General features: G+C 41.8%; 1 protein-coding gene across 1 annotated transcript; it reads right to left on the minus strand.

The window, feature by feature from the left end:
- Positions 1 to 1,353: 1,353 nt before the first annotated feature.
- Positions 1,354 to 15,828, minus strand: APOH (apolipoprotein H). Its single transcript, XM_073311392.1, has 8 exons — positions 15,768 to 15,828; positions 13,085 to 13,261; positions 12,157 to 12,253; positions 6,839 to 6,915; positions 4,483 to 4,671; positions 3,613 to 3,792; positions 2,393 to 2,590; positions 1,354 to 1,418 (listed from the first exon to the last, which is right to left on the minus strand). Exons 1-8 carry the CDS (start codon positions 15,826 to 15,828, stop codon positions 1,354 to 1,356), a joined length of 1,044 nt encoding a protein of 347 aa, XP_073167493.1.
- Between the last annotated feature and the right edge of the window lie 9,900 nt (positions 15,829 to 25,728).

Raw genomic sequence — 25,728 nt, forward strand, 5'->3', positions numbered from 1 at the left:
CTACTCCTGCTCCCTACCACCAGAAACTGTAGAAAGGGTAGTCCAGTCCCAAGCTGTATCATCTTAGCCAGAAGAATCTCTGCAGGGCCAGAAGGGGGATGATGGATATCATCCCTGTAGATCCTGCCCTAGCCCAATCAGTGTCTACCCTCTTCCCCGCTATGGACCCTGAAGCTGCAAAGAACTCTTTCTCTGCCTCAAGGGAAGGACATGTTTCCGTAGGAGTGTCTGACACATTTATGTGATCTGCACAGAGGGGGCCTTCTTTCATGGGCTCATCTGGGGTGAAAGAATCCAGGCCAATTAGAGTATGTGCAGAGAAACATACTACAAGCACATGTCAGAGATGTCTAGGTATATTTTGTCCTGCCTCAGTGCTGGGGACTAGACTAAATGATCTCTCAAGTTCTCTTCCAGTCTTATACTTCTGTCATTCTACTCAACATGAATAAGGATACTATGGATAGTCAGGGGCGGAACTAGACAGAGTCCTGACTGCCAGTTTTCTCTAGCCCCTGGTCAAGGGCCTCCCTTTTTACTAAGCACTGTCCCTCCTCATTTGAATTTTCAGACTACTGCTACAGATTAGAAAAGGGAGGGATGGTTTTATACATGTTTGCTTTGAAATCAGAATGTAAAATGAGTAACTTGAGAAGGTTGTTTTCATACTTAAATTTCTCATGTTTAGTTAAAAAGGCACAATAAGGAAATAAGAATATCAATGCCACAATATCAGAGGGGTAGCCCTGTTAGTCTGTATCCACAAAAACAATGAGGAGTCCAGTGGCACCTTAAAGACGAACAGATTTATTGGAGAATAAGCTTTCATGGGTAAAAAAACCACTTCTTCAGATGCAATGCCACCATTACCATTCAAAGACACTTTATGAGGAAAGGTACAATACTGTGTAGATACAGTTAAAACTGACTGTAAACGATAAAAAGGAAAGAGCTAGAGAATTTGATTAATGACCAGGTAATATTAAAAGAAATAAGTATCCACTACAGCTTTACTGAAAAGTGACTACATTGGTGTATGGCCAGAGATGTGAGAACAAATTACAAGTACATGAAAGAGTGTAAACACCAAAGGAGAGGTATTGCTTCAGATGGTCTGAAAGGGACTTGCAAATAAGTGGGAGAGGAAAGTGAGCAAAGGAACACATCAGCTATATATCAGGAGAGAATTTGTAACAACATTTTATCTTAGACTATGAAATAGACTGGCAATGAGAGTATACTGTTTGTAGGGGCAGGGAGGAATAAACTCCTTGGGACCTCCTTTCCACTTTTACAATTTTGTTATCATAAAACATTTAGTTAACAGAACTATGTTGTTATTTTGAATTCACTTCAGGCATCACATGGTGTCAAATCTGCTGGATCCGTTTTCCAAAGAGATTCAAAACGACCAATTTCTGTCAAAAACATGAAGTCACAAATCTAGATGAGATTCTTTAAAATATATAAACAACTGAAATAAGTTACAATCCTGAGGCATACTATGTAGTAAATTTTAGCAGTACTTTATTGGAGCCATAGAAAGATACCTTTCGAGGGCCCGTTTCAGCAACAGCTGCATCCATCATCTGATGCTAATGCAAGCCATGCAAAATATGAGAGCAGGCATTTCCACACTGAGCATATGGTGGGGTTCTCTCTCTCCCCACATTTTCAAATGACATGAAGCTTTAAAGAGGAACTTTTTGTGGGGGGAAATTTAATACAAGAATAACTTAAAAACAAAGCACTTCCTCTTGCCACCAAACTGCCATATTTCCCTGACTGCTAATAAAGTTAGCAGCCAGAATCTTTCAAACTATTTCTGTTTGAAATATTTTGCATTTGCAGCTCAGCTTCTGCAGCCTCGATTCTACAGTGAAGCCATTGATCACTTTGTGATCCTGATGTCAAAAATTCATAACTGGATTACCAGCCCGTGATCCCTCCTCCCCACAGTTCCATGCAAATCCTGAATAAATAGATCCAGCATAAGTGACTGCAAGGATGGCATTCTTCCCCAGGAATGAATACAATGTTCCAGGGTCTCAAACCCATAAAGATGGTCCCTACAATCCTCCTCTATGGAGAGTTTTGACCAGTCGACTCATGAAGTCACAGATTCACTGGCCATGGCCCTGTTAGTTTTTTATCCCACCCAAATCCTAGACAGCCCTGCTACAGACAAAGCTGCCACAGAGCACTTCCCTGACATAGAAGACTTTTGCTGGGCATACTCTCCATAGCTGGGACCACTTCTCCCACTGAAACCTTCCACTACTCTTCTCCAAGCCAAAATACTTTAGCCCTCAAGTGAAAACACCACCCATATCATCAAGGTCTTATCACTCTCCCAAGCTGGAAGCTCTTGTGCAATTAGCCTGGTTCATACCTTTGAAACAGGAAGGGACTGTGAGTTGGCCATTTATACACTGAGTGGGTATGGTATAGCCACACTTTTCCTCTTTATTTTTGCAGAAAAAGAAAATAGTTTCAGCATGCTGTATTCCTTCCTTGAGGTCTTGCTGAACTTTTATCTTCCGGCCATTGTATAACACTGTGGCTTTGTTAACTGGTATTTTACACGGTGCTGAAAAACAATTAATTTGTAAGTGGTACTTCTGAATAATAAGAGCTCTATTTAAAAACTGAATGGGCCAGGTCTTTTGAAGAAGATACAAAAATAACATTTGGAGGTAAACCACCACCATGTGGCCCATGCAGGTCTGTCCACTTGCCTAGCTAGGTGGAGTTCAGACCCTGTGTGGGATATTCGATAGTGGGCTAAGTGACTTTGAAGCATGCTTAGGTGTTTTTGAAAATCCCGCCCTGTGACTTATTGCAGTATGCTGGTTTAGATGAATACGTGTACTTGATTAATGTGGTTAATTGCCTGGTTTCCATAGGTCAGTTGTGAGTGTCTCTTTACTTCGGAACATCCAAATAAACGGCATCTTTGACCCTTTTCATAATTTAGAAGTGTGAATATGTTTCAAATGGTCTAAATATTGATGGAAAACAAATTAAGTGACATAATCACAGAACATGTTACTTCTGATCACAGTAAATGGGGGACACTAGTGAGGCCAGGTCTACACTAGAAAAGGTTTACTGGTGTAATTATACTGGCAAACCCTTCTAGTGCAGGTACAGTTTACTCCACCATAAAACATGCTTTTGGTGATATAGCTTTTACATTGAGGTTTTTGCCAGTATAAAAACGTTTCTTTAAAAAAGGTGGTGGGGGAGGGGGAAGTGCCCCTAAGCAACAGTGCAACACCAGCAAAAGTTTCTAATGTAGGCCTGACCAGAGTACAATGTTTTCATTCAGTTATGAGAAAGATGAGGGGAAAGAGAAAATTCAGATGTAGTGGAAATAGGTGCATGATCACTGAAGTCTATTCAGTTGTATCCTCTTACACGAGGTCAGATTTTGAAGCAGATAATCATTTCATGTTTTATTACAGACCCCAGTTTGAAATGTTTGTACTTTCTGCCTTGTAACAGTGGCCCATCTCAAAACAAAGACATCTCCCATGATGGACAGCTACACTTTTAACACAATACAGGTCAATAGATGGGTTTTAATACAGAGTATATATATATTCATACCTTTACATGATGGCTTGGTGGACCAGCGACCTGTTTTTTCACACCTTGATTCCCTTGGTCCATCTAGCACATAATGAGGCTGGCAGCCATAATCGACGCTCTCCATATAATGATAGGTTCTGCGGACGGCAAAATTTACGAATCCATTTTCTATCCCTGTTGGATGTGGACATTGTACATCTGTTGCAGAAAAAACAAAGCTGCATCTGTTGTGGAAGTTTAAGACATGTTGTATAGTGTGGAAAACATGGTAACCTTGAAACTTTCCTTGGTTCCTCTTTCACACAGATACACCATGAGAGAAGGTGAAAATGTTGGAAAGAAAAAATATTATTTTGTTTAGAAATATTTTCATTATAATCTATGGATCAGATCCTAAAATAGTGGAATTTGGCACAGGTCCACTGAAGTCAATGGAGTTATGCGAATGGGGTTACCAACTGGAGTTACTAACTGACAGTCTAGTCCTTTATTTCTTAAATTGATGAAATAGTTCACCTCTAGTGCTTGGTTAGTGCAATATGTTCATGAGCCAGATTTTGCTTTCATACCAGTGGAAGTTGCTCTTGATTTGCATAAACTTAACATCATAAGTTATAGTTACCTTGGAGCAGCGTTTTGTTCTACAAAATGTGCCATCTTGAGGTCATTATCAGCACTCTGCTTTCATTCACGATTCTGCCTTTCAGAATAGGGTGAATTTTAGTCTATCCAATGTATGAGTTAACAGGTTGGTATCTTTTTAAGATAGCCCATTTTAAAAAAAATTATTGTTCATGCTATTTCATACATGTTATTCTAAGAAGCTTTTAAAATAATAAAATAATAATAATAATAATAAAGTAAATTAGTGATAATATATTTACTTACACCTGCATTCTGGGATATCACTCCAGCTCCCATTGGCCATACAAGTAGCGGTTTCATTTCCAAACAACGCAAAAGATGGTAAGCATTCAAAACGGATAATATCTTGGAAGACAGACTCATTTCCAGGCGTTAGCTTATGGTAAGAAATAACTCCGAATTCAGGAAGTGAGGGAGGAGGACATGTCACAGCTGGAAAAAACAGAGCATCATTATTCCACATATGTTATAAATCTAGCTCAGTGATACTCAGACTGAAGCTCCAGAGCTGCAAGTGGCTCTTTAATGTGCCTCCTGCAGCTCTTTGCAGCACACATTAAAACACTGTGTGATTTAATTATTAACCAGTCTAGGTTATTAACCAATTGTTGTTGATAAAATAATAATACTTGGTCAGTTATTTTGCTGTGAGAAATAAATAAAAAATATATATACACACACATGCACAGATACACACACACAGTAAATATTTCCCATCATACTGTTTAAATATGAATATATAGTACTATAGTATATGAAACGATGAATTCACACTACGGTGGCTCTTTTGGGTAATGCTGATAGCTAATTTGGCTCCTGAACCACTGAGGTCTGAGAATCACTGACCTAGCTGTTACCGCTGCCTTGAGGAACATCACACAGAACGAGCACTATGCCCATCATGGAATTATGTACAACATCGCAGAGAAATATATTTGCCAAAGCAATAAGATTAAAAGGCTTAGTGGCATCAACATTTGTTATTCATGGATTGCTGTAAAATTTTACAGATTATATAAAAATACATAGACCATTACAGCATATTGTTAGGATATAGATATTCAGGCCTGTCTGCAAAGGCCTGTACTTTAAGAATTTAGGTGTATTCTTATCACTTGGCTAGTTCCAGAGGTATAAAAGAAAGAATCAAAACCACTGTCTGCCAGTGTAAGGGCCTTCTCTTACTGTGACAGTTTGTGGCCCTGTGCTTAGGCTCAGGCCTTTGGCTAAGCAGCAGAGGCAGCCATAAGCTGGGAAGCGAACGGTCACATCCTCACATTCCAAACTAGTCACACTGAAATAAGGTGCTATTCGGCTGTTAGGAATACAATCCTGTCCTGATAGTTCCTATCACCTCCAGAGAAAGGGAAGTGCCTAGAAAATGTAAAAGGAAACTTAGTTTGATAGCATCCTGTCTGGCAAGAACTCACTTATCAATAGCTGGGATGTGAAATCCTCACTTCTGTGTTGTCTTGTCATTGTAGTTCCCACTTTGCTATTGTTTGTCTGTATAATCTCTGTCTGCTTCTGTGATTGTTCCTGTCTGCTGTATAATTAATTTTGCTGGGTGTAAACTAATTAAGGTGGTGGGATATAATTGGTTACATAATCATGTTACAATATGTTAGGATTGGTTAGTTAAATTTCAGGAAAATGATTGGTTAAGGTATAGCTAAGCAGAACTCAAGTTTTACTATATAATCTGTAGTCAATGAGGAAGTGACTGGGTGGGGGTGGGCATGTGGGTGTGGGTGGGCATGTGGGTGTGGGAAATGGGAGCAGGGAATGGGGGTAAGAAAATTGGAATCATGTTTTGCTAAAGGGGGAAATGGGAACAGGGAATTGGAGTAAGGAAGTTGGAATCATGTTTGGCTAAGGGTAGGAATGGGAACAGGGACACAGGTGTAAGGCTCTGTGGTGTCAGAGCTGGGAAGGAGGATACTAAGGAAGGAAACTGGAATCATGCTTGCTGGAAGTTCACCCCAATAAACATCGAATTGTTTGCACCTTTGGACTTCGGGTATTGTTGCTCTCTGTTCATGCGAGAAGGACCAGGGAAGTAAGTGGGTGAAGGAATAAGCCCCCTAACACATATTTGTACTTCTCTCATCAAAGTGTTCTATGTCTATGAAGGGTCAATTATGGCAAAACAACACCTACACCAGAGTCGCAGGGTTTCCCGAATATCCTAATTTTAGAGAGAGGGAGACTGAAGCAAAGAGGATAAGTGACCTGCCCACTCCCCAGGGAATCAACATCATCTCCGCTCTAGTATTAGAATTCAGGAGTCCCAGACTCCCATTCTATTAAACAGATTATTAAACTACCCTTCTCTTACAATGCACACATCAAAAAAAAAGAAGAAGAAGAAGAAGAAGATCCCACCATTATTTCTCTCCATGTCAAAGACAGAAGGTCTGATTCTTATTTACACTGAGTTCCTCTACACTGCTCTGGCACTGCTAAGAAGCCTTGGAGTGGATGTAAATATATTTATGCCCACTTTACGCGTCTTTAAAAGGCCAAAACAACATAAAGAAGTCTTGACTGTAAATAAGAATAAGGCCCAGAGAATTTCTTTTATATATGGGACACGTACGTTGGCATTCAGGTAGTTTTCCACTCCACTGTCCATCTGCCATGCACTGGCTAGTGTTTGCTCCATAGAGAATGTATCTAAAGAGAAAGAGACCCATTTATAAGCAAGCTTTGAGACCATTTGCATGTAGCAGAATTGAAATAATCTTTACAAGAGGGACTGGTACTTCTCTAAAAGAAACCTAGCAAGCAGATATGCACTGCACCGTATGGTCCAAATCCTGGAATCCTTCCCTAGTTCAAACACCCATTGACTTTAATGGGAATTTTGATTAAAACCTGAAAAAATTGGCTCTATACTAACACTGCAAGTTTCCAAAAGGCATGGTTTCACAATAGGAGAAAACGAATATGAGGCCGATGCCTTCCACATTCAACTATATATAGTATTTGACAAATTGGTTTATATAATTGATTAATACGGTGTATACATGCAAGTAAAGAATATTGATTTGTCATTAATACAGTGGATGGTACAATAAATGGTTTCTGGGGAGCAATGCTCAGTTATCTATGACAAGTACATTGATTCTGTTTGTCTAAAATCAGATACTTCAGGGTAGACACCATAGACACCAGTTAGACACCAGTTAGCCCAGTTTAATTCTCATGAACATTCCCTCTAATGTCCTTATCTCCAGACTTCCATGATTATATTGGTGAAAGTACTTACACTGAGTTTTAATGAAATGCTCATCCTGTTTCTGTCATTTCTATATTACACAGCTGGAAATCAGCAAATTATCATTAGCAAAATGAAGTCCATCAATCAAATCCCATTATTATACTGAATGTCAGAGTTGCCTTTATTTATTGCTTGTTATACTGTGTTTCTCAGAGGAGCAGCTTGAATGAAATCATTTACACTAGTGCTTAATTTGTAATGAAAGGTGCCGGGGTTCAAGCAATTAGCTGCCAGGGCTCAAGAATTTTTTTTTACATTCATAACTGATGCAGCAGGCCCAGAGGTGCCGGGGCTATGAACTGTCAAGCCCAGAGGTGCCAGGGCTCAGCCCTGGCACAAATTAAGCCCTGATTTACACATAGAAATGAATTCCAGGCTGTGCTTCAGCCGTGAATGTCACAGGTGAAAAATATTTGCTAATGAATTATTCCAGTGGAATGAACAAATGAGGTGAGTCACATGTTTGTCTGACTATTGTCCAGATATCTTTGTATCTGTAGTCTTAGATGGATACCTTACAAAGAAGTGATACCTTTATGCTGTACTAGTGTTATGGTGATACAAGAAACAGTGTGTCCATCAAAGTAACAGCCATGTGACAGCTACAACTCCCCAGGCTACTTTCCCATGGCCTCTTCCCAACACCTTCTTTATCCTCACCACAGGACCTTCTTCCTGATGCCAGATAGCATTTATACTCCTCAGTCCTCCAGCGGCATGCCCATGCCCACACCCATGCCCATGCCCACGCCCACACCCACACCCACTCACTCACTCTCACTCTCAGCTCTTTGCACACTCTTGCTCCCAGCTCCTTGCACACACCTTACGAACTGAAGTGAGTCCTTTTTAAAACCAGGTGCCCTGATTAGCCTGCCTGTCCTAATTGATTCTGGTAGCTTCTTAATTGGCTCCAGGTGTCCTAATTAGCCTGCCTCAATTGGTTCCAGCAACTTCCTGATTGTTCTGGAACAGCCCATTATCTTACTCAGTGAAAAGGGACCTGCTTAATCTGGGGCTAATATATCTACCTTCGATCATTCCCAGAGGCTGGGGTGGGGAGGCTTCTGCCCACCCACTTCCTGGATCCCAATAGGATCACTCTCCTGTAGCCATCTGGCCTGACCCTGTCACAATACACACACGGCTATGCAGAGCTCCATCCAGCCTGCCCACATTTTGGTTCTCATTTCCTCCTATGCCCCCTTCTTATATCATAGATTCCACAGAATCCTCTCAGCTTTCAGCTCTTATGTTTCATTCCACACTCAGCTTCATGCCTTTCTCATGTTGCTCCCTCCTGCAGAAGAGTGACTGTCCTATCCATCTCCAAGTCTATCCCCAAAACTTACTTGTTTCATTTGGATACTGATCTTAGACACCTGTTCAACACTATTCTCCCCTCTGACTCTCTCTCTCTTTCTCTCTCTCTCTCTCTCTCTCTTTTTCCACTGAATGCATCCAATGAAGTGAGCTGTAGTGCACGAAAACTTATGCTCAAATAAATTTGTTAGTGTCTAAGGTGCCACAAGTACTCCTTTTCTCTTTCTTCTGATACTTTTAGGCTTTAAGCTGTTTAGGGAAGGATCTCTTATTTCCATGTGGGTTTTTTTTCCATTGTCAAGTATACTGTAATGGGGGCCATCACCCCAAAATCACCCAGGTGACTTGGTGCAGCATTGCCATTGTGTCTGCCTCAGTTTCCCTGAGTGAGGGTTTTAATAAGGCCAGTGAGGCTTGTACATTGAACAGCACCCCTTCAGGGGTCTAGTTTATTCAACCCCAAAGACCGAACCATCATGTAAATAGGCCTCCCCCTCAGTATCTGTAGCAGGACAGGGAGGAGGCTGAGTCAGCCTTTGTCTGTCAACGCTAATTATGTCCAAGGTTCCTTATCTGTGAGGCCTTTGTGACCCAGAACTCTTTTCTGGAGTCAGGGCTGTCTTGTCATTAGCTGGGGGAGGGTCTCTCCTATTGCATCAAACTTCCCACAGAGGCTGACCCTCCCCAGGATAACATAAAATTCCTCTTTTCCCCAGGCTTTTGTTGCCCAGTGAACACTTTCAAAGTAGCGAGGTTTCTCTGAGATTTGTCATTCATAGTCCCTTCTTGTCACAACTACTCCCACCCAGGAGCATTTTTATTTGGTTTTCTTTGCTGGTGACCTCCATCACCAGCTTCCCCTGAGAAGCCTTCTCCATAGACATGTTCTCCTACTTTCTGGGAACTGTTCCTCTCCCCAGGAGCCTCTGTTCCCCTAGCTAGCCACCACCAGGCATAGCTTCCTTTTATCGCACCAGAGTGCTCCCCTCTGGTGTAATTAACTGCCTCTCAGAACCTCTCAGAGGTCAGCACAACTCCTGACCACTTCGGGGGACAGCTGCCCTCTGGCACACACCCTAAGGTGCTATGCAAATAATAAAAACATTGGATACAAAGTGCGCTGATGACATACTAATGATGCAGCACGCACTGAACAGCCTATTTTGTGTGTTGTTTATTTTAGAGCCAGACATTCAGCAGGCCTCCTTAGCTGAATCCACAAAAATTGTGAGTGGATTCACTGTGCAGTCACAACATATAACTACATACTTCAACAGGTTGCTTGATGGGTGACTGCTCATTTGCACATTGAAAGCGTGGTTAGGTATATTTTGTTAGGATATTTCTTTTAAATTTTGTCTACCTACATTTTTTTTTCACGCAAGTGATTTGTTTCTACAGATTTCTTCCATGTTTTAATGTAACGCGACAGCACTTCAAAACACGGGAACGGCTCTCGCTGAAACACCATTTTATGTTTCGCTCAAAGTGCTGTTATCAAACGTCTGTCTCTGTATTTTCCTTAGCCAATTCCTTTGAATTTATTCTAATCTCCAAAACCGGCAGCACTTTTTCAAACCGGACAACCCTGGGTAAAAGTGTATTGCACTGCTGCATAGGGAGACCAAATTAGGGTTAACCTCGAGTTTTCATTCACTGTTCAGGGAAAGACATAGAAGCAATATTGTCAACCCCCAAGAGCCTAGATTGTTATGGAGCGGTCTCTGATGCAGGAGTTCATCTCATGCTGTATGAAGGGGATTTACAAAGGGGGGAGAAGGTGGCACAGAATTTTTTTTTTTTTGCATAAAATCAGCCCTGCCATTTGGACTGGTTCCATTTCTGTGAGTCATTCTCTTGGGAGTAGCAAAAGCCCCCGCTAAGCTATGGCCAAGGTTAAACAGGGTGTGAGTGAGAGAGAGAGAGAGAAAGAGACCTGTCCTCCACACCAATTCTTGACTATTTGGGGCACCTACCAAGTGAAGAATTTTTTTAATCAGTTGTTCAGCAGCTCCAAAAGCTCTGACACAGTCATTTCCATATGACCTTGTTTCCCACATTCTCAATCTGAGTGACGCTGTCTGGAGATCACTTTGTTGATTTGAATTGAATATCGTACTAACATGGGGACTGAAATCTGCCCTATTTCTTTGTCAGCTCAATTCATGGGGTCTCAATGTCCACTCTAGCTGTCATCCCCCTAATTGTATCTTCCCCAGTTTCACTAAGGTGGAAGATACAATCCTCATCCCATGGAAATCCAGGGGAATTTCAGCATGGACTAACAAAAACAAGAATTGTTCTTAATGATCCAATCCAACATCCATTGAAGTCCATGGGCAGACTCAGTGGGAACAGGTGGCCCCTAAGTGATCATGTACATCATTCTGTGTTATTCTGGTGGAATCATCAGTCATTCTGAAATTTTTTGCCATTATTCTCAATCCTTTCATTGATTTTTCAGTTTTCCAAGGCTATTGCAGATTTCTTATTAATTAGGGGCTCACAGTTTTCTTGTTTTAATTTTTTAATCCAGCTTGCAGTTTCACTGGCTTTCGCTTATATTTGTGCATTTTAAATTGAGTTATTTATCCTTCCCATGAGCAGAGATCCCTGTAGGTGCACTGATTGTCAGGATGAGTTGGGGACACTCCAAGGAATGGATGATGACTGCTTTGGGGCCTGAATTTTTCAATAATGCAGACCACATTTCTCAGTAGCTTCCTTATAACTTGGAAACACTGCTTTGATCTTCCTTTGCCTTAAACTTGCTGCTTGGGTTTAGCCTGATCATCTTATATAGCATGCAAGGTGGAATTATTCTCCATCACATAACTCCTCTATGTTATCCAGACTTGGAGATAACAAGAAAGCTGAATAAGATGGATGTCTATGGGAACCAATATTGGGGATTTTGAGAATAATAAAACCAAGACACTGTGTTTCTAGAAATACTTTATGTGGAAAGTGCAGAACAATTTCCTGGTTTAGTTCTTTAAAAGTATGTTCGTTTTATTTACTATGTATTTTAAATACTATCACATTCCATAACAAAGTAACTCTGTCAATGTCCACAATGGGTGTTTAACAATTTCCTCTGAAATTTCTGCTAGTGGCTTCAGTGATAGGCTACCTAACTACATGGATCATTGGTCTAATCCAGTATAGCAATACCTATGTTCACCATCATAATATATGAAATGGATCATTTTTATTTCTGTAGCTTTTCTCAATTAATAAAACCAGAGGATCTAGTTTATTACCTTTCTATGTTGAAGTTATTTTTAACAGCATGGTGAGTGAGAACTTACCCTGGTTCACATGAAAAGTGTATCAAACTTTGATAGTTCAAGTCTATAAAATGAACTATTCCATTTCTCATGGGTTCAGGAGAGGGACATTTCTTTGCTGTTGTTTAAAGATGAGAGGATAATATTATTTCATGATATATAAAATAAAGCAGTCACAGTATTTAGAGCATTTAATGACCAGTGTCATTCAAGTTTCTTCACTTCTTTGTACACATTTTCATCACTCTATACATTTTATATTTGAAATCAAAACACATTTAAGATAGTTTCAAAGTTCTTAGTAATTAAATTAGCTCTGACAATTGATTAAGGGCTATGCAAAGCATGTGATATAAATAACTTGTCTGTGATTGAAGTCAATAAAGATTAAAGTTGTCAGGGTCCATTTAAGTATAATGGAATTTTGTAAACAAAAATATATTTCTATAGATGTCATTAAACTCAAAACCATCAATATTTTACTTACACGCTTTAAAACAATAGAATAAATGAACGTTCCAATTTTAAGGATGAAACAGCTGAGTTTAAATTTTGGTTATAAATATCATAAATAGTTACAGTTTTCAATGTATAAAGAACAACTCCACATAATTTCAATCTAAACACCTTTTATTTTGGATTAAGGGAATCAACAACAAGAAACAACAAAAGTAAAGCTCTCAATAGAGAGTGAAGTGTGCAACTCCTATCTAACAGCAGCAACCCCGAGAACAAAATGGCTGCTTACTTTACAATCTAAGAACTCAACTTTGCGCTCAGTTCTTAGAATGTAAAGGCAAGAACACAGAAAATAAAGGCATCACAGCTTTGTAGCTAGATATATCACATGAACCATAAAAAAGCCTGTCAAACCAATGCACAGTCTATCAGCAGCAGAATATAACATCTAGGTTATATTTATGTATTTAAGTATTTATGATTTACTTACGTATACATCTCATTGTATTGATAGGCCATTTACCAGACCAAGGGCAAGTATACTTCCTTGAGCCACTCTGATGGCTATAACCAGGATCACAGGTGTACATAATTTCTTCACCTCTCTCATATATTCTCTTGTCTACATCAATTGTAGCAAATGGCACTTCACGGGGCTTGGGGCAAACTGGAAGAAAGGAAGCACTTTACAATAAAAGGCTTTAGTTATATATATAAAATCCTGGGCAGAGGATTTTTGTTTGTACAATTCAGAAAACTCAAGCACAGAGGTCTTCTACTCAGCTCAAAGGCATTTCTCCAGTTGTCTTTCTGTAACTGTTCATAGATCAAAGAACCACGTGATGGCACCCAGTGACACCTTTCAAAATAACAACACCCCCATCTTCGCTCTGCTGATCCTCCCAAGATAGTTTTAAGATGACAACACCCTGAATAATTTATCTCCCAGACAGAAAGAAAAGAAATAAGAACTGGGGGGCGGGAAGAGGGGTGCACACAGGGCCGGCTCTACAGTTTTGGCCGCCCCAAGCAGTGAAAAAAACTGCCACCGCAGCCCCAAAGGGGAGAAGCTGCTGCCGATTTGCCACCCCTTTGGAACTGCCCCCCAAGCACCCGCTTGGAATGCTGGTGCCTGGAGCTGGCCCTGGGTGCACACAGAACCCCTGGCATGGGCGGGAAGAATGGAGGACCCTGGGAAGGGGGGCTCACCCAGAACCCCTGCCACGGATGGAAAAAGGGCGACAATTGTATGGGGGAGTTGTTGGGCATACAAATTTACCCTAATTGTGAGCTCAACTGTGAAAAGCAAGTGAAAGTTCATAAAATGTCACAATAACCTACAACAACAAATGTTGATAGGAAAAGACGCAAAAAAGAGACAGACTGAATTAGTCCGAACAAAAAGACCTCCTGATATAACTACCAGGCATGATCTTAACACGGGCCTTGAAACAGGAAAAGTGTGGAACCAGAAATCAAAGAACCAAAATTGGTGTGTCGGGTATTAGACCTAATCGGTAGACAAAATAATAAGAGGCTGGACTATTCCTCCCCGTCATTTTTAAGAGTCGTACAAAGAAAACACTTTGGAGAGAAAAATTGGCTACTGGTGCAAGTTTCACCATCATGGTTGCCACCCCCACCATCTTCTGGAACCCAGTCCCTTTTTTCATCCTGACCCTGAAAGAGGTCCTGACCAGACATGGCCAGAGAAAGGAACACAGATGACATTGCCACCTCAACCAGCTGAATCCCAACCATCACCTGGGATGTGAGACTTTGTTTGTGTGTGTGTGTGTGTCTGCCTGTCTGTCTGTCACACAAACACCTTTGTGTGGTCTTGTCCTTGTCTCACCCCCTTGTGTGTTCTTTCCTTGTTTCTCACACCCACTCTTGTTCGGCTTTTCCTTCCCCACATTATTTCTTCAGTTTCCTAGCTCTCGCCTTTTTCCTTCTAATGAGAGTCTGGTTTTGCTGGCCAAGACTGCATATTTTGTAAAACTGCTGTAAGCTGTGACCCGAAAAAGACACCCAAAAGCAATGCCCAAAAGAGCCCGAATGCTTGTCCAAGTTTGTCAGGGCTCAGGGTGGCTGATAAGATCATGTGCTGTGCCAGTGTTTTTCCAGCAGCGAGGTTGCAAGTGGGAGTCAACACCAGAGACAGATGCTGCATTTTCTACCCTCTCTATTCGTTTCTCTCCCTTTGAGTGTGGGTTGGTCTTGTTTTATCTTCTGAGAAATGGGCTCAGACTTTAACAGCAGCAATCATACAGTTCCAGCCTATCTCAATTAACTTCTCTTTTCCACCCATAGGACAGTTACCATCTACGAGACTTTCAGATAAAGGGGGGTTTCTGTCTAAAGGAAGTGGAAACAAGGGATGTTATAATGAAAGTCATATTTAATACTTTACATTTCAAACGCCTTAATGGTTTTAACCTTTTATTAAAGATACAAAAAAGGAAAAGATTTTTAATGGTGTGTTTGCCATGGTACTAAGCAAGCTGAGGTATCTGTATACAAAACCCTAAACCTTGTCTAAAACTCTGTAATGTTTAACTCTTTAGGTCCTTTATTCTGTCTAAATTAACACAACAGATGGGACATACAGTGCCCCTGACATGTGGCAGAAGGTGAAATGGGGGGCCCACCCAGAACCCCTGCCATGGTGGGAAGGCAGGGGTATGCGGAGGAAAGAAGGAATAGGGGCCCACACCAAACCCCTGGAAAGGGGGAGTATAGGGGACAATGGTATTGGGGAATGGGAGACAGGAGATACACAGAGCTCCTGGCGTGTTGTGAGGAGAATGGAAGATCCTGGTATGGGGGTGGAGGGATGCTATGAGGACACAGAGAAGGGGGGAGTGGGATGGTTGCAGGGAGTCCCTGAAATAGAGAATGATGGTAGGATGGCACACAGGAAGCTGGGGAGTCGGGGGAACAGTGAAATACAAGGAGCCCCTGATATGTGCAATGCCATACGCTCAGCCTACAGAAGCAGTACAAGGTGATAGCATTTTTCTTGAAAACTAATATTTTGGCCAGACTTTTCCAACTGCTTGAGAACACCCAGAGATTCCGCAAAACCCTCCTCACCACCAAGGTGCTCCCATCCTCACCGTCTATCTACAACACAGAACGTTATTTGCTATGCAAAAGTCAAAGATACTTACCATGTTCTGCAAGAGCACCGTGTGCTAGAGTAACAATCCACAAGAACAGCACAGTGGGCATTGCTGCGAGTTCACAAGCCTCCAAAATGACTCTAAACTAGCTGTTTCTTCTCTTAAACAAAGCAGACAACCACAAGGTTTGTAAATATTAACTCTTCATGTTTACTCTGATCTAGTAAATAGAAGATAGAAGATTGCTGGCAATACAGGCAGAAATGTTCCTCTCCTGCTTGTTGTTCATGTATTACAGGAATTCAGACAGTGATCGATTCTGAAGGTCACTCATCTCTGCCTGATGGTTCCCCCGGATTTTGTCCTCTTGAATTTGCATTTTCAAGAAAGTAGGCACCAACTAAGTCATCTCCAAATCTTTCAGGGCCAGTTCCTTATCAGGTGTAAATTGATGTAGCTCCATTCAACAGTGAGGAAGCTGATTTACACAGGCTGAAAAAAAAAATCTGGGTGATACTGGCTGACCAGGTCATGCTAGAGAGTATTCAGGTCAATTCACTTGTGTATTAGATCAAAGTAATTGTAAACGTACTTTTGGGTGTTTAAACTTCATAAAACTAATGGGATGTTACTTGTATTGTTTTTGCTTCTCTATTCCTGTCATAATGTAATAGGAAACATTTACTGGGAAAATACTCGTGTAACTAAATTACACATTGAAGAAATCTTGTGAAATGCTCATGAAGGACTCTATGGTAAGACTGGTACAGTGATCCAGGAATTCACATTTGTTACTGCCTTGGGGAAATCTAATTACAGAATATATCACCAGTTGGGCGGGGGGGTCTTCCTGGTTTTCTGACAGTCTGACCTGAGACTGGCACTCACAGTTGTGAGCCACTCCAGACAGCTTGACAATCTGGCCCTCAGACTTTTACTCTGCATGGGAGAGGGTAGCCCTCTGTAACAGAACAGCTTGCCCTGTGGGCTGGAGAACCTCGGGTTAAGCCAATCCTGATTATGGAATGAGCCCACTTTGCGGGGAATCAAGCAATTCCCTATAAAAAACAGAAGGTGGCTGCAGTGAACGGGGGAAGCTCAGGGAGCTGCAGTGATGCTGGTGAACACTGTGGTTGCTGAAGAAGAAAGGAGCTGGGACAGGATGATTCCTGAAGGACCATAACACCAGTGAGCTTGGAGAGTAAAGTGGTGAGTGGTGGTTCACAGAAGACAGGGAAGAAACCCTGACTGTGTTTGGGAATGGACATAAGAACCCAAGCAGGGAGGAGTGATTGGGAGACTTAGACTGGAATGGAAGAAGAGCCCTGGGAATGAGAGAAAATCCCAGAACAAAGTATGGAATTTTTTTGTGTTGGACTGAACTCCAGTTTAGGACTCTGGTTTGTTGCATATTTGTTCTGGTATTAAACTAGTCCCAGACAGGGGTACTATTAACCAGAGAGCCTCTGAGTTTTTAAAGGGGCCTGAAGAGAGAAAAAAGAGAAGCTGGGAGTCTGCAGAGACAATCCCGCTCCCCTGGCCAGGAGGGAGTGCTAAATAAGCAGCAGTCCTGTTATATCATCCTACTGCATATGGTGGTCATGCCAGCCAGACACCACTGCTAGTAGCCAGCATAGTTCTTCCTTTCCTGTGCAATAACCATCTTTTGCCCCACAAAGGCCTAAGAGAAGCTCAGAATGGGAACACAATGGAACAAACACTGTAAGACAAGAATCTTAAAATGGTGGTGGTGGAGTGGGCTAACTTATTCAATATACAGTGATCACAGATCAATTGCCAAATTCTCAGCAGGTGTAAATCACGGTCGCTCCTCTGATTGTGGAGCAGAGGATCAGTGACTCCAGAGCTACACTGATTTACACCAGGTGAGGAGCAAGCTCAATAAACTTCTGGTGTAGAAGTTTTAGCTAGTTCTCTCTTGAGGCAACCTCTCTTCAGCTGGTGGAAACTTTTCAAGTGCAACCGAAATAACACTGTAATCTCTTTCACGCGTTGACATTTCTAATCTAAGAAAAGTCCTCACCCCTAGCAGCAGCCTGACTCACTTTGTGCGGGGGAGCATGGGGCCACAGACAATTGCCCTGCTTGCTACCCCCTAACGCCGGCCCTGGCTTTTATATGCAGAAAAACAGTTCTTGTGGCATAGATGGGCCATGGAGTTTTTATAGCCTGCTGGGGGGGGGAGGGGGCTTAAAAAGAAAAAGGTTTAGAACCCCTAGTATAAGGCAGGATTTGAACACTCCGCTGGTGGTGGCTTTGCCCACCTGTTTGGGGAAGGTATTTCACACATACAGAGTAGCCTGGTCACAACTGTAGGACAAGTAGACAGATGGAGCATGGAGTCTGGCATCAATGGCATGCTGGAGTATCTTTGGGTGTGATGTTGTGTGGGGCTGGGCTGGGTCTATACACACACTCTAACCAATGTCCGTTCTTAAACCGTTTAGCCTTTGTTTTTAAAAAGCGTCTGTTTGCATTTAAAATATAAACTTTGACCAGAATATTAAATAATCAGAAACATGCGAATCTCTTCAGATTGAAAGTGTTTTTAACAGTTTCTGTGCTTTGGCTCTGAGTGCCTTGCACAAAATATTTACCAAACTCACACAGTCAAAGGACAAAGTGCAGCTTTTCAACCTCTAACAAAACTTGACTCCCATGAGTCTTTTCTCCTATTTACATTATTTATTAGTCACAGTTTTTCTATTCCTTTTAAAAAAATATTGACAAAACATCTTTACCCTTGCCAAGACCTATGGGAAGATGAGATGAGCTCTAAACTTTTCCTTTTTGGCTTAACACCTTGCCAGGCTCTAGCTACTATTGATGTTACATTCTGACCTATGTTTTAAAACAACACAGGAACACAAAGGCCCAACTTGCCTGAGTCAAGAGATTTCACCATTAGTCAATCTCCATGTGAGCATTTCCCATAATGATCACCAGATGGCATAATGTACTCTATTGTGTATCACACCGCTATAAGCATGAGCTGAAAAGCTTTATATGCTGCTTTAAGACAAAAGATGCAACAGAAAAACAATGGATTGAATAAGTTTCAGGTTAACTGGTATCTTCATAGATATTTGAACATCCACACCCAATGGTCCCATTTCCTATTTATAAATAGATCATTCCCATTTACCATTCATTTACCATTTACCATTCCCCTGCATATCAAACTGAATGCAAAATGTGAGAATGCAGTCAATTCCATAACAACTACTGATACTCACTTCTGAAGCTCTTATTTAGCTTTTTATTTTGCAGCAGCAAAGAAATGTTAGAACGCATGCATGTCACACACAGGAATATTTTCTTCCAGTCCATGGGAATGAATAGTTAAGGAATAAATATTGGGGTCGGGCTTACATGGCTCCTCTTGGCATAGAATCAGCAAGCCAATCAAGCTAAAGAAAAACTTTTTTCTCTCTGCATGTGGAGGATAGTCTTTAATTATACATGTCATCTAAAGCCCTGATCTTTCTTGCCATCCCTTTAGCACATAAATAACTTTATGGACATGAACATGAACAGCAATTTACTTCATGTGCACAAGTATTTACAGCATGCGAGCCTAAATTAAAGACAGCATGCCTGCCACAAAACGAACAGGGGAATATGCTTCCTCAAAGAAAGAGCAACTTGTTTTCCCCTTTTGGCAGATGCCTAGGGACTGAATACTTCCTTGCTATTTGTTTTATGCATCTTTTGTGAGCAGGTCCATTCTCAAGGTTATGTTGATCTCTTTGTCGAAGTGGGCTTTCAGTTTCTCAGGGAGAGAAACAAAACCAGGATTCAATCCAGACCACGAGTGTAATTTTCCTGAAAAGGTAAAAATGAAATTAAGTCGAGAATTCAGGAGATTTAAGAGGGTAAAACGGTCCCTTTTGGAAACTGTAGAGCTGGTGTTTAGTGGTTCTTCAGTTGTTGTTTGATCCCTCCAGTTCATAGGTATATTCATTTTTACACGTGAACATAAGAAGATATTGAGCTCAATAAAATCTTGTGCAGGGGTTTGTTTGGTTTCCTTTTCTTGAAATAAACACAAAGGGCCAGGTCGCAACCCCTTTCCCCAGGCTGCCAGAGGAAGAGAACTTCAGAAAGTTCCAGTGTCCTGTGCAGGAATGGTGAGATCCAAGGCCTGGTCTCTGTAGTGAGCACAGGGTACAGTGCACCCCAGTTATTAGCATTACTCATCATTAGGGCTCCATGTCTGTCCCGGAGGTTGTGGAAGTCACAGATTCTGTGACTTTCTGCGACCTCTGTGACTTCTGCAGCAGCCAGCGGCTGACCACAGGGCTGCCCAAGCAGCTAGCTCCAGCATCAGTTACTCAGGTGGCCTTGGGGACAGCCACACTGGCTGCTGCTCAGGCAGCCACTCCCCAGGGACCATCCACAGCTGAGGCTGCTGGCCCTGGCCTCCCCAGCAGTGCCTCCCCCTTGGGGTGCCCCTCCCCAAGATTTAGTCCAGGGTATTTATAGTATAAGTCAAGGGCAGGTCATGGGCAGTGAATTTTTGTTTATTGGCCGTGACTTGTCCATGACTTTTACTGAAGATACCTGTGACTAAATCGTAGTCTTACTCATCATAACTCTTTCTAGTTACTGTTCCAGCCTGTTTTAGGAGCATTGTAGATAGCAAAGATATTTATGGGAGAGGTGTCCCATCAGGAGCCTAAATAGCATACCCAACCTGAAAATGCAACTGGGAAAGGGGGAGGGAGAACTGAACTGTGATGTGACAGTTCCTGCTATCTATGAACTTTTCACAAGAATGTCTGAGTTTCTATAATCTGTGTCTCCTTCTCAATGGTCACTATATTACAGAGTGTGCTATGCCTCCGACCCTTCCAGTCTTTCTTGGCGTGCACTTCTCTTAGTGATAGGCCCTGGCCCTCCATTTTGCTCAAGGGGAGCCCCACAACTGTGATACTGGGCCCCTGACTTCAGCACCTCTGTTTCTCACCATTGCTTCTTCATCAGGTCCAAAAGAGCTTGGAACCGCATTGGAGAATTCCCCTTCTGGGAGCTATGCAACCAGCAAGTGTTTGCAGTGACACAGACAGCCTTTTCAAAACAAGACATTATTAATCAGTGGGAATGCAGTGCTCAGGGATATTGGGTTAAAATGGTAAAGAAATGTCAAACCACATAACCAAGCCAAGGGAAGCAGGCAGGTTAGGTGAAAGTTAAGCGGGTCCCTCTTTGCACTGGCCTGGAAGACAAACGGTATGCCTGCAGCAAGCCTCCCTGAACCTCCCAATCCGGGAGATCATGTTCCTTATAAAAGACCCTTCACACCTATGTCCTTTGTTTCAAGTACCAGTCACACTTTTCACATATGTTGCCCCAACCCCCAGTTCATATAGAGGAGAGGTTGTGGGCAATTGCCTACCCGTATTCCAAAAAGTCCCATTAGCCAGTCATCATTAAAAGTTAATGGTCTGGTCTTTGGTCTTCATTCTATCTCTAAGGCAACGTTAGTCATATGTTGACAATTTGTGATACTTCATTCATGTCAACCCAGACATGTCTCAGTGACCCACATCCAGTCCATGAAACACTTAGGAGAGTGTCTCTGGAAGGAAATTAATCCCTCATGACCAAGTTGGTAGCAATATGAAAGTGCTTGTGTAAAAGAATTATATATTGACAAATATATGGACATTTCCCTTGTTCTATACAATAATTAAAAATAAACTCACTCAATTCTGTACCAATTAGGACTAGTCCCATTTTCTAAGCATCAGCCATCATTTAATACATAGCTTGACACCAATTGGTCCAAATTTGTACATTAACTATCTTCAACTTCTGCAGCTAGGCAAAAGTCAAGTCGTGCAAAAGTCAAGTCGTGCTTGTTCAGTGAAGATCTCTTTCATTTCTTGGGTGAGTGTTTAAACCAAACATGCAGTAACTAGCACTGACCTGACAGTTTTTTACTTCATTGGTGACATACAAATAGGGTCTGTCTATTTCATAAGTGGCACTAAAGGAAATGTTCTCATTAGCAGCATAATTTAGGGGCAAATTCTGCTCTGGGTTACACCACTGTCATTCCCGAGTGGTCTTGTTGAAGTTATTCCACCCTTCCAGTTGTGTAAGTCACTCCAGAATTTATGAGTTCAGCCTTACATCACTTCAGGCAGCCTCTGTTCAACCAAAAGTGTAGAACCAAAGAGACCAATTATTTTACCCTTTGGCCTGTGGTGTAAAGGGGCTGTAAAAACAGCGCAGGCAACCACCGGTGTCAAGAGATTCCCTGGGTGGCATAGAGCTCGCACAATAATGTTATGGTGCTTGCAAGCATGAGGCTGTTCTGTTCTGCACTGTGGCCAGACCCACAGTATGGGGAGGCACAAAGCCACTTTTCTCCCTCCCTCCTCTACCCTGTAATAACTCTATAAAGCAGTGAGATGTGAAAGGATGAGAACAGAAAGAGATACAAGGACAATGGAAGAGGAGAGAGAGAGAGAGAGAGAGAGGTTAAAGCACTTGTTTGGGTTTGCGGGTGGAGAAGCACCACATCAGCTCTAAACTTGGCTCTTCTTTGCCCCTCAGACAAGACTAAAAACCTGACAACATGCTCAAGATTCCCTTCATGGTTCGGCACCTGCTCCCAATGACGTCAGCGGGATAAATTTCATTGATTTCAATGAGAGCAGCATCTGGCCCTACCTGTATGTATTGTATCATGCTACAGCCTTGTCAGCACACTGAACCAATACAGGGATCAGATCTGGCCAGCAAGTTCTCCAAGGAAAACACAGTGCTGCAGGAATGCACTTTACAGTTGCAGTTTTGGCTTTTGACCACTTTGTGGACCAGTGGCACCTGACATATTGGTTTTTGTCCGAGTTTCTAGATCACCTAGAAAAAGGGTTCGATTGGCAAATAAAAGCACTGGAAAAAACAGAGATGCAAAGTGTCAGTCGTGCTCAGAACTGATACATGTAACTATTTGCTCATCTTCACCTTGACATAGGGAGATGATTTCACATGAACATTGATATCTCGGTTCTCTCTCTCCCCAATAAATAGATAGCTAGGCTTTATAGTACTAGGATTTAGTGCTGCTCTTTTATTAAATTTCTTTGTGCCAGAATTGTTAGTTTTTGTTTTTCCCCAGTAACAATTGTTTTTGAGTTTTTTATGTTGGCTACTTGTTAAATTTTAAGATACTGCCCACAGCTGACTTGGCAAATGGCCAAAATATCACAACAGCATCCAGCTTGCAGTACATTTACTCACTGTTATTCTTTGGTTTTCCCAAAATGGGTGGATTATTATTTTAAAAATCAGTAGCTGAGTTGTTGTTTGACTTATTCACCCCAGTTAAGAACATCAGCAAAAGTCCATGTGTCAGAAGGCAGCCTATAATCATTGCTATTTGGCTGTGTCAGAAGCCTCTCTTAGTATCAGCAGCTAAGTCTATGTAGATGGAAGCCGTTGATTTAAGATCTCTGTTAGCCTCTGGGTATTATCTGTTATATTATTTCTGGGCACAACTCCAGAGTAATCTAGGTCAATAAATCTGCCCTCTGTATCATTCAGTCTCTGTGCTTCTGACAAAGCACAGTGATATCGAAGACCTGATTCTGCTCTCCCTCTAGGCCAGGGCCTGATCCCAGACCCGCAGAAGTCAATGGAAGCCTTTCCAGTGGCTTCCTCTGAGTTTTGGATCTGCCTCATACAGCGCGTCTACACAAGTGTGCTCCATTAACTTTAATGGTATTACTCCTTATTTACAATCGATGGGAGATGAAACATGCCCCAAATCTTTATGATCAGCACAAATAGAAATGTAATTGTGATTTTTGTCTTGTGTCTTAACCTCATTTTAAATGACAGGTTTCAGAGTAACAGCCGTGTTAGTCTGTATTCGCCAAAAGAAAAGGAGTACTTGTGGCACCTTAGAGACTAACCAATTTATTAGAGCATGAGCTTCCGTGAGCTACAGCTCACTTCATCGGATGCATGGGAAACCAGTGTAAGGTCTCTGGGCCAGATCTTCAGCTGGTTTAGACTGGCATGACTCCACTGACTTCAGTGAAGCTACACTGTTTTATACCAGCTGAAGATATGGATCTATGCAATTAGATCATGTTCCCTGAGTGACTTACCATGTGAGATTTACCCAGGCAAGCAGTCACCTGGATGGATAACCTTGGGGAAAAAAGCATATGAAACCTCTTCGGCTGCAGGCATTTCATAGTAGTCCAATTTGCAGGAGCAAAAGTCCACAGAATCAACTCATTAAGGATCTAAGGAGAATATGCTTAGTGCTCTGAAGAAGGCTTATTTCTAACCCAAATTTTCTCATAAGGCAAAATTGCAGAACAATTCAAAAGTTTCATATTATTTCTTCTCCCCCTCCCACCTCCAGAATGTGACGGAGGTTACCAAGGAGGGACCTCAGTCCATTAAGACTTCAGATCTCCTCTTTTCCTATAGGTACAAGGTCCACCAGTGAAATCCCATGGCTCATTTTCCTCTGGCCCTTTCAGCCTTACATGCTCTGAATGTCTGGGGTCACTGAAGTTTTTTGCTAGTCCTTAAGCTTTCATGAAACCTGGCTCCATATCTGGTGAGGCATTGCCTGAAGGTCTCAGTTGGTGAACGCCACGCACTCCCGGAATCTGTCCTCCTGAAATCAAGCTTCAGATTCACCAATGTCATTATCGACACCAGGAACAGGTTGTCATGGTTCAGGAAATCTAATACAACTTCTGAGTCATGTGTGAGATCATGAACCCTGTCTGTGTCTTTATCAAGCTGCAAACTCCATTTCCAATGTGACACTTGTTTGCCTTCACTGTTGTCCTTTTACCTCCATGTTGGTCAGGAATTCCAAGAGGTAGCAGTCGAGGGTTAACAACAGAGTCATTACATCTGGATGGTCCTCTGTTCAAAAAGAAGCACTATAGACAATAGGCTGCCTTCTACTCATGAGAACTAATTTATCAGGTAAGCAATTGCCTGGCAATTAAGTCAGTTGGTAGGGTCTGTGGTCATCTGTTGAGGCTGATCACGGAGTCACCTGACAGAGTGTTAAAGAATATGTAAAGAAAGACCAGGCATTCCATATTTTGGATAAGAAGCCATGTGCAGGAAGGCAGAGTGGAAAAGAAGGATCCTGGACACCTTGGAGGACTCTAGCCAATACCCAAGGAACTCTCCAGAGATCTGTTCCTTGGGGCCTGTGGTTCTCAGTCATTGCTTCTCTGGCCTATAGAGTCTCTCCCTCTGCTCAGGGGTTTTGCTGCCCTCCTCCTTGGGACCTGTGGCTGTCAATTCTGGGAATTTCTCTCAATTGGGAGAGCTTCTTTATCTATGAGCACTTCCCTGTAATTGTGCCCTAGTGGTCTTTTATCAGGCCCAGGTGCTTATGATTCAATTATCAGCCAAGACAGACTCCTTAAATTAACTTGTTATGGGTAGTCTGGGCCCACTCCCAGACTTCAGTTAAGTGAATTCAGAGCTAAATGGAGAACAGGTCTGAATTGTAATAGTACAAATAAAATACAGAAAACTCTTATTTATTAACATCCATGATGGAGGCAAAACTGAAGACAGCAAGATTGTACTGGGCTCCATATCAGATGACAAAAAGCTGACACAAATACCACTGGCAGATAAAGAACTCTCTGAAGTGCTGGCAATTCAGCACTATCAGTTCAAATGAAAATCATGTTATAAAAAACCATCTAAGTAAGTTCAAACATTTAACTGACTGAAAATTTATCAAGTCCGATTAGAAAATAAACTGGTCTCTTATCAAGCAGCTAACAGACCATCCATACCAGGGAGGGAGGAAAGCTTATTTAAAAATAAATGGATACTGGTGATATTTTACTGTATTTAAAAAATGGCATTTTCCTGAAATGAAGCCAGGTAATGGAAACACAGATAAGATTACCTCCAAATAAAGAAACACTCTTCTTTCCATCAGCATATCTGATTCTGATCATTTGAGAGGTATTTG

Source organism: Lepidochelys kempii, chromosome 14, assembly GCF_965140265.1.
Source record: "Lepidochelys kempii isolate rLepKem1 chromosome 14, rLepKem1.hap2, whole genome shotgun sequence".
NCBI lineage: Eukaryota > Metazoa > Chordata > Testudines > Cheloniidae > Lepidochelys > Lepidochelys kempii.

What these genes read in the sequence shown, in the direction of transcription:
- APOH (XM_073311392.1), bottom strand. Translation starts at nt 15,828, where the DNA reads ATGCCCACTGTGCTGTTCTTGTGGATTGTTACTCTAGCACACGGTGCT. An exon ending in AAAACTACCTGAATGCCAAC is followed by an intron (nt 4,672 to 6,838) that starts GTACGTGTCCCA and finishes TGTTTTTTCCAG; the next exon opens with CTGTGACATGTCCTCCTCCC. An exon ending in AGTCCCTTCCTGTTTCAAAG is followed by an intron (nt 1,419 to 2,392) that starts GTATGAACCAGG and finishes TGTTTTTGACAG; the next exon opens with AAATTGGTCGTTTTGAATCT.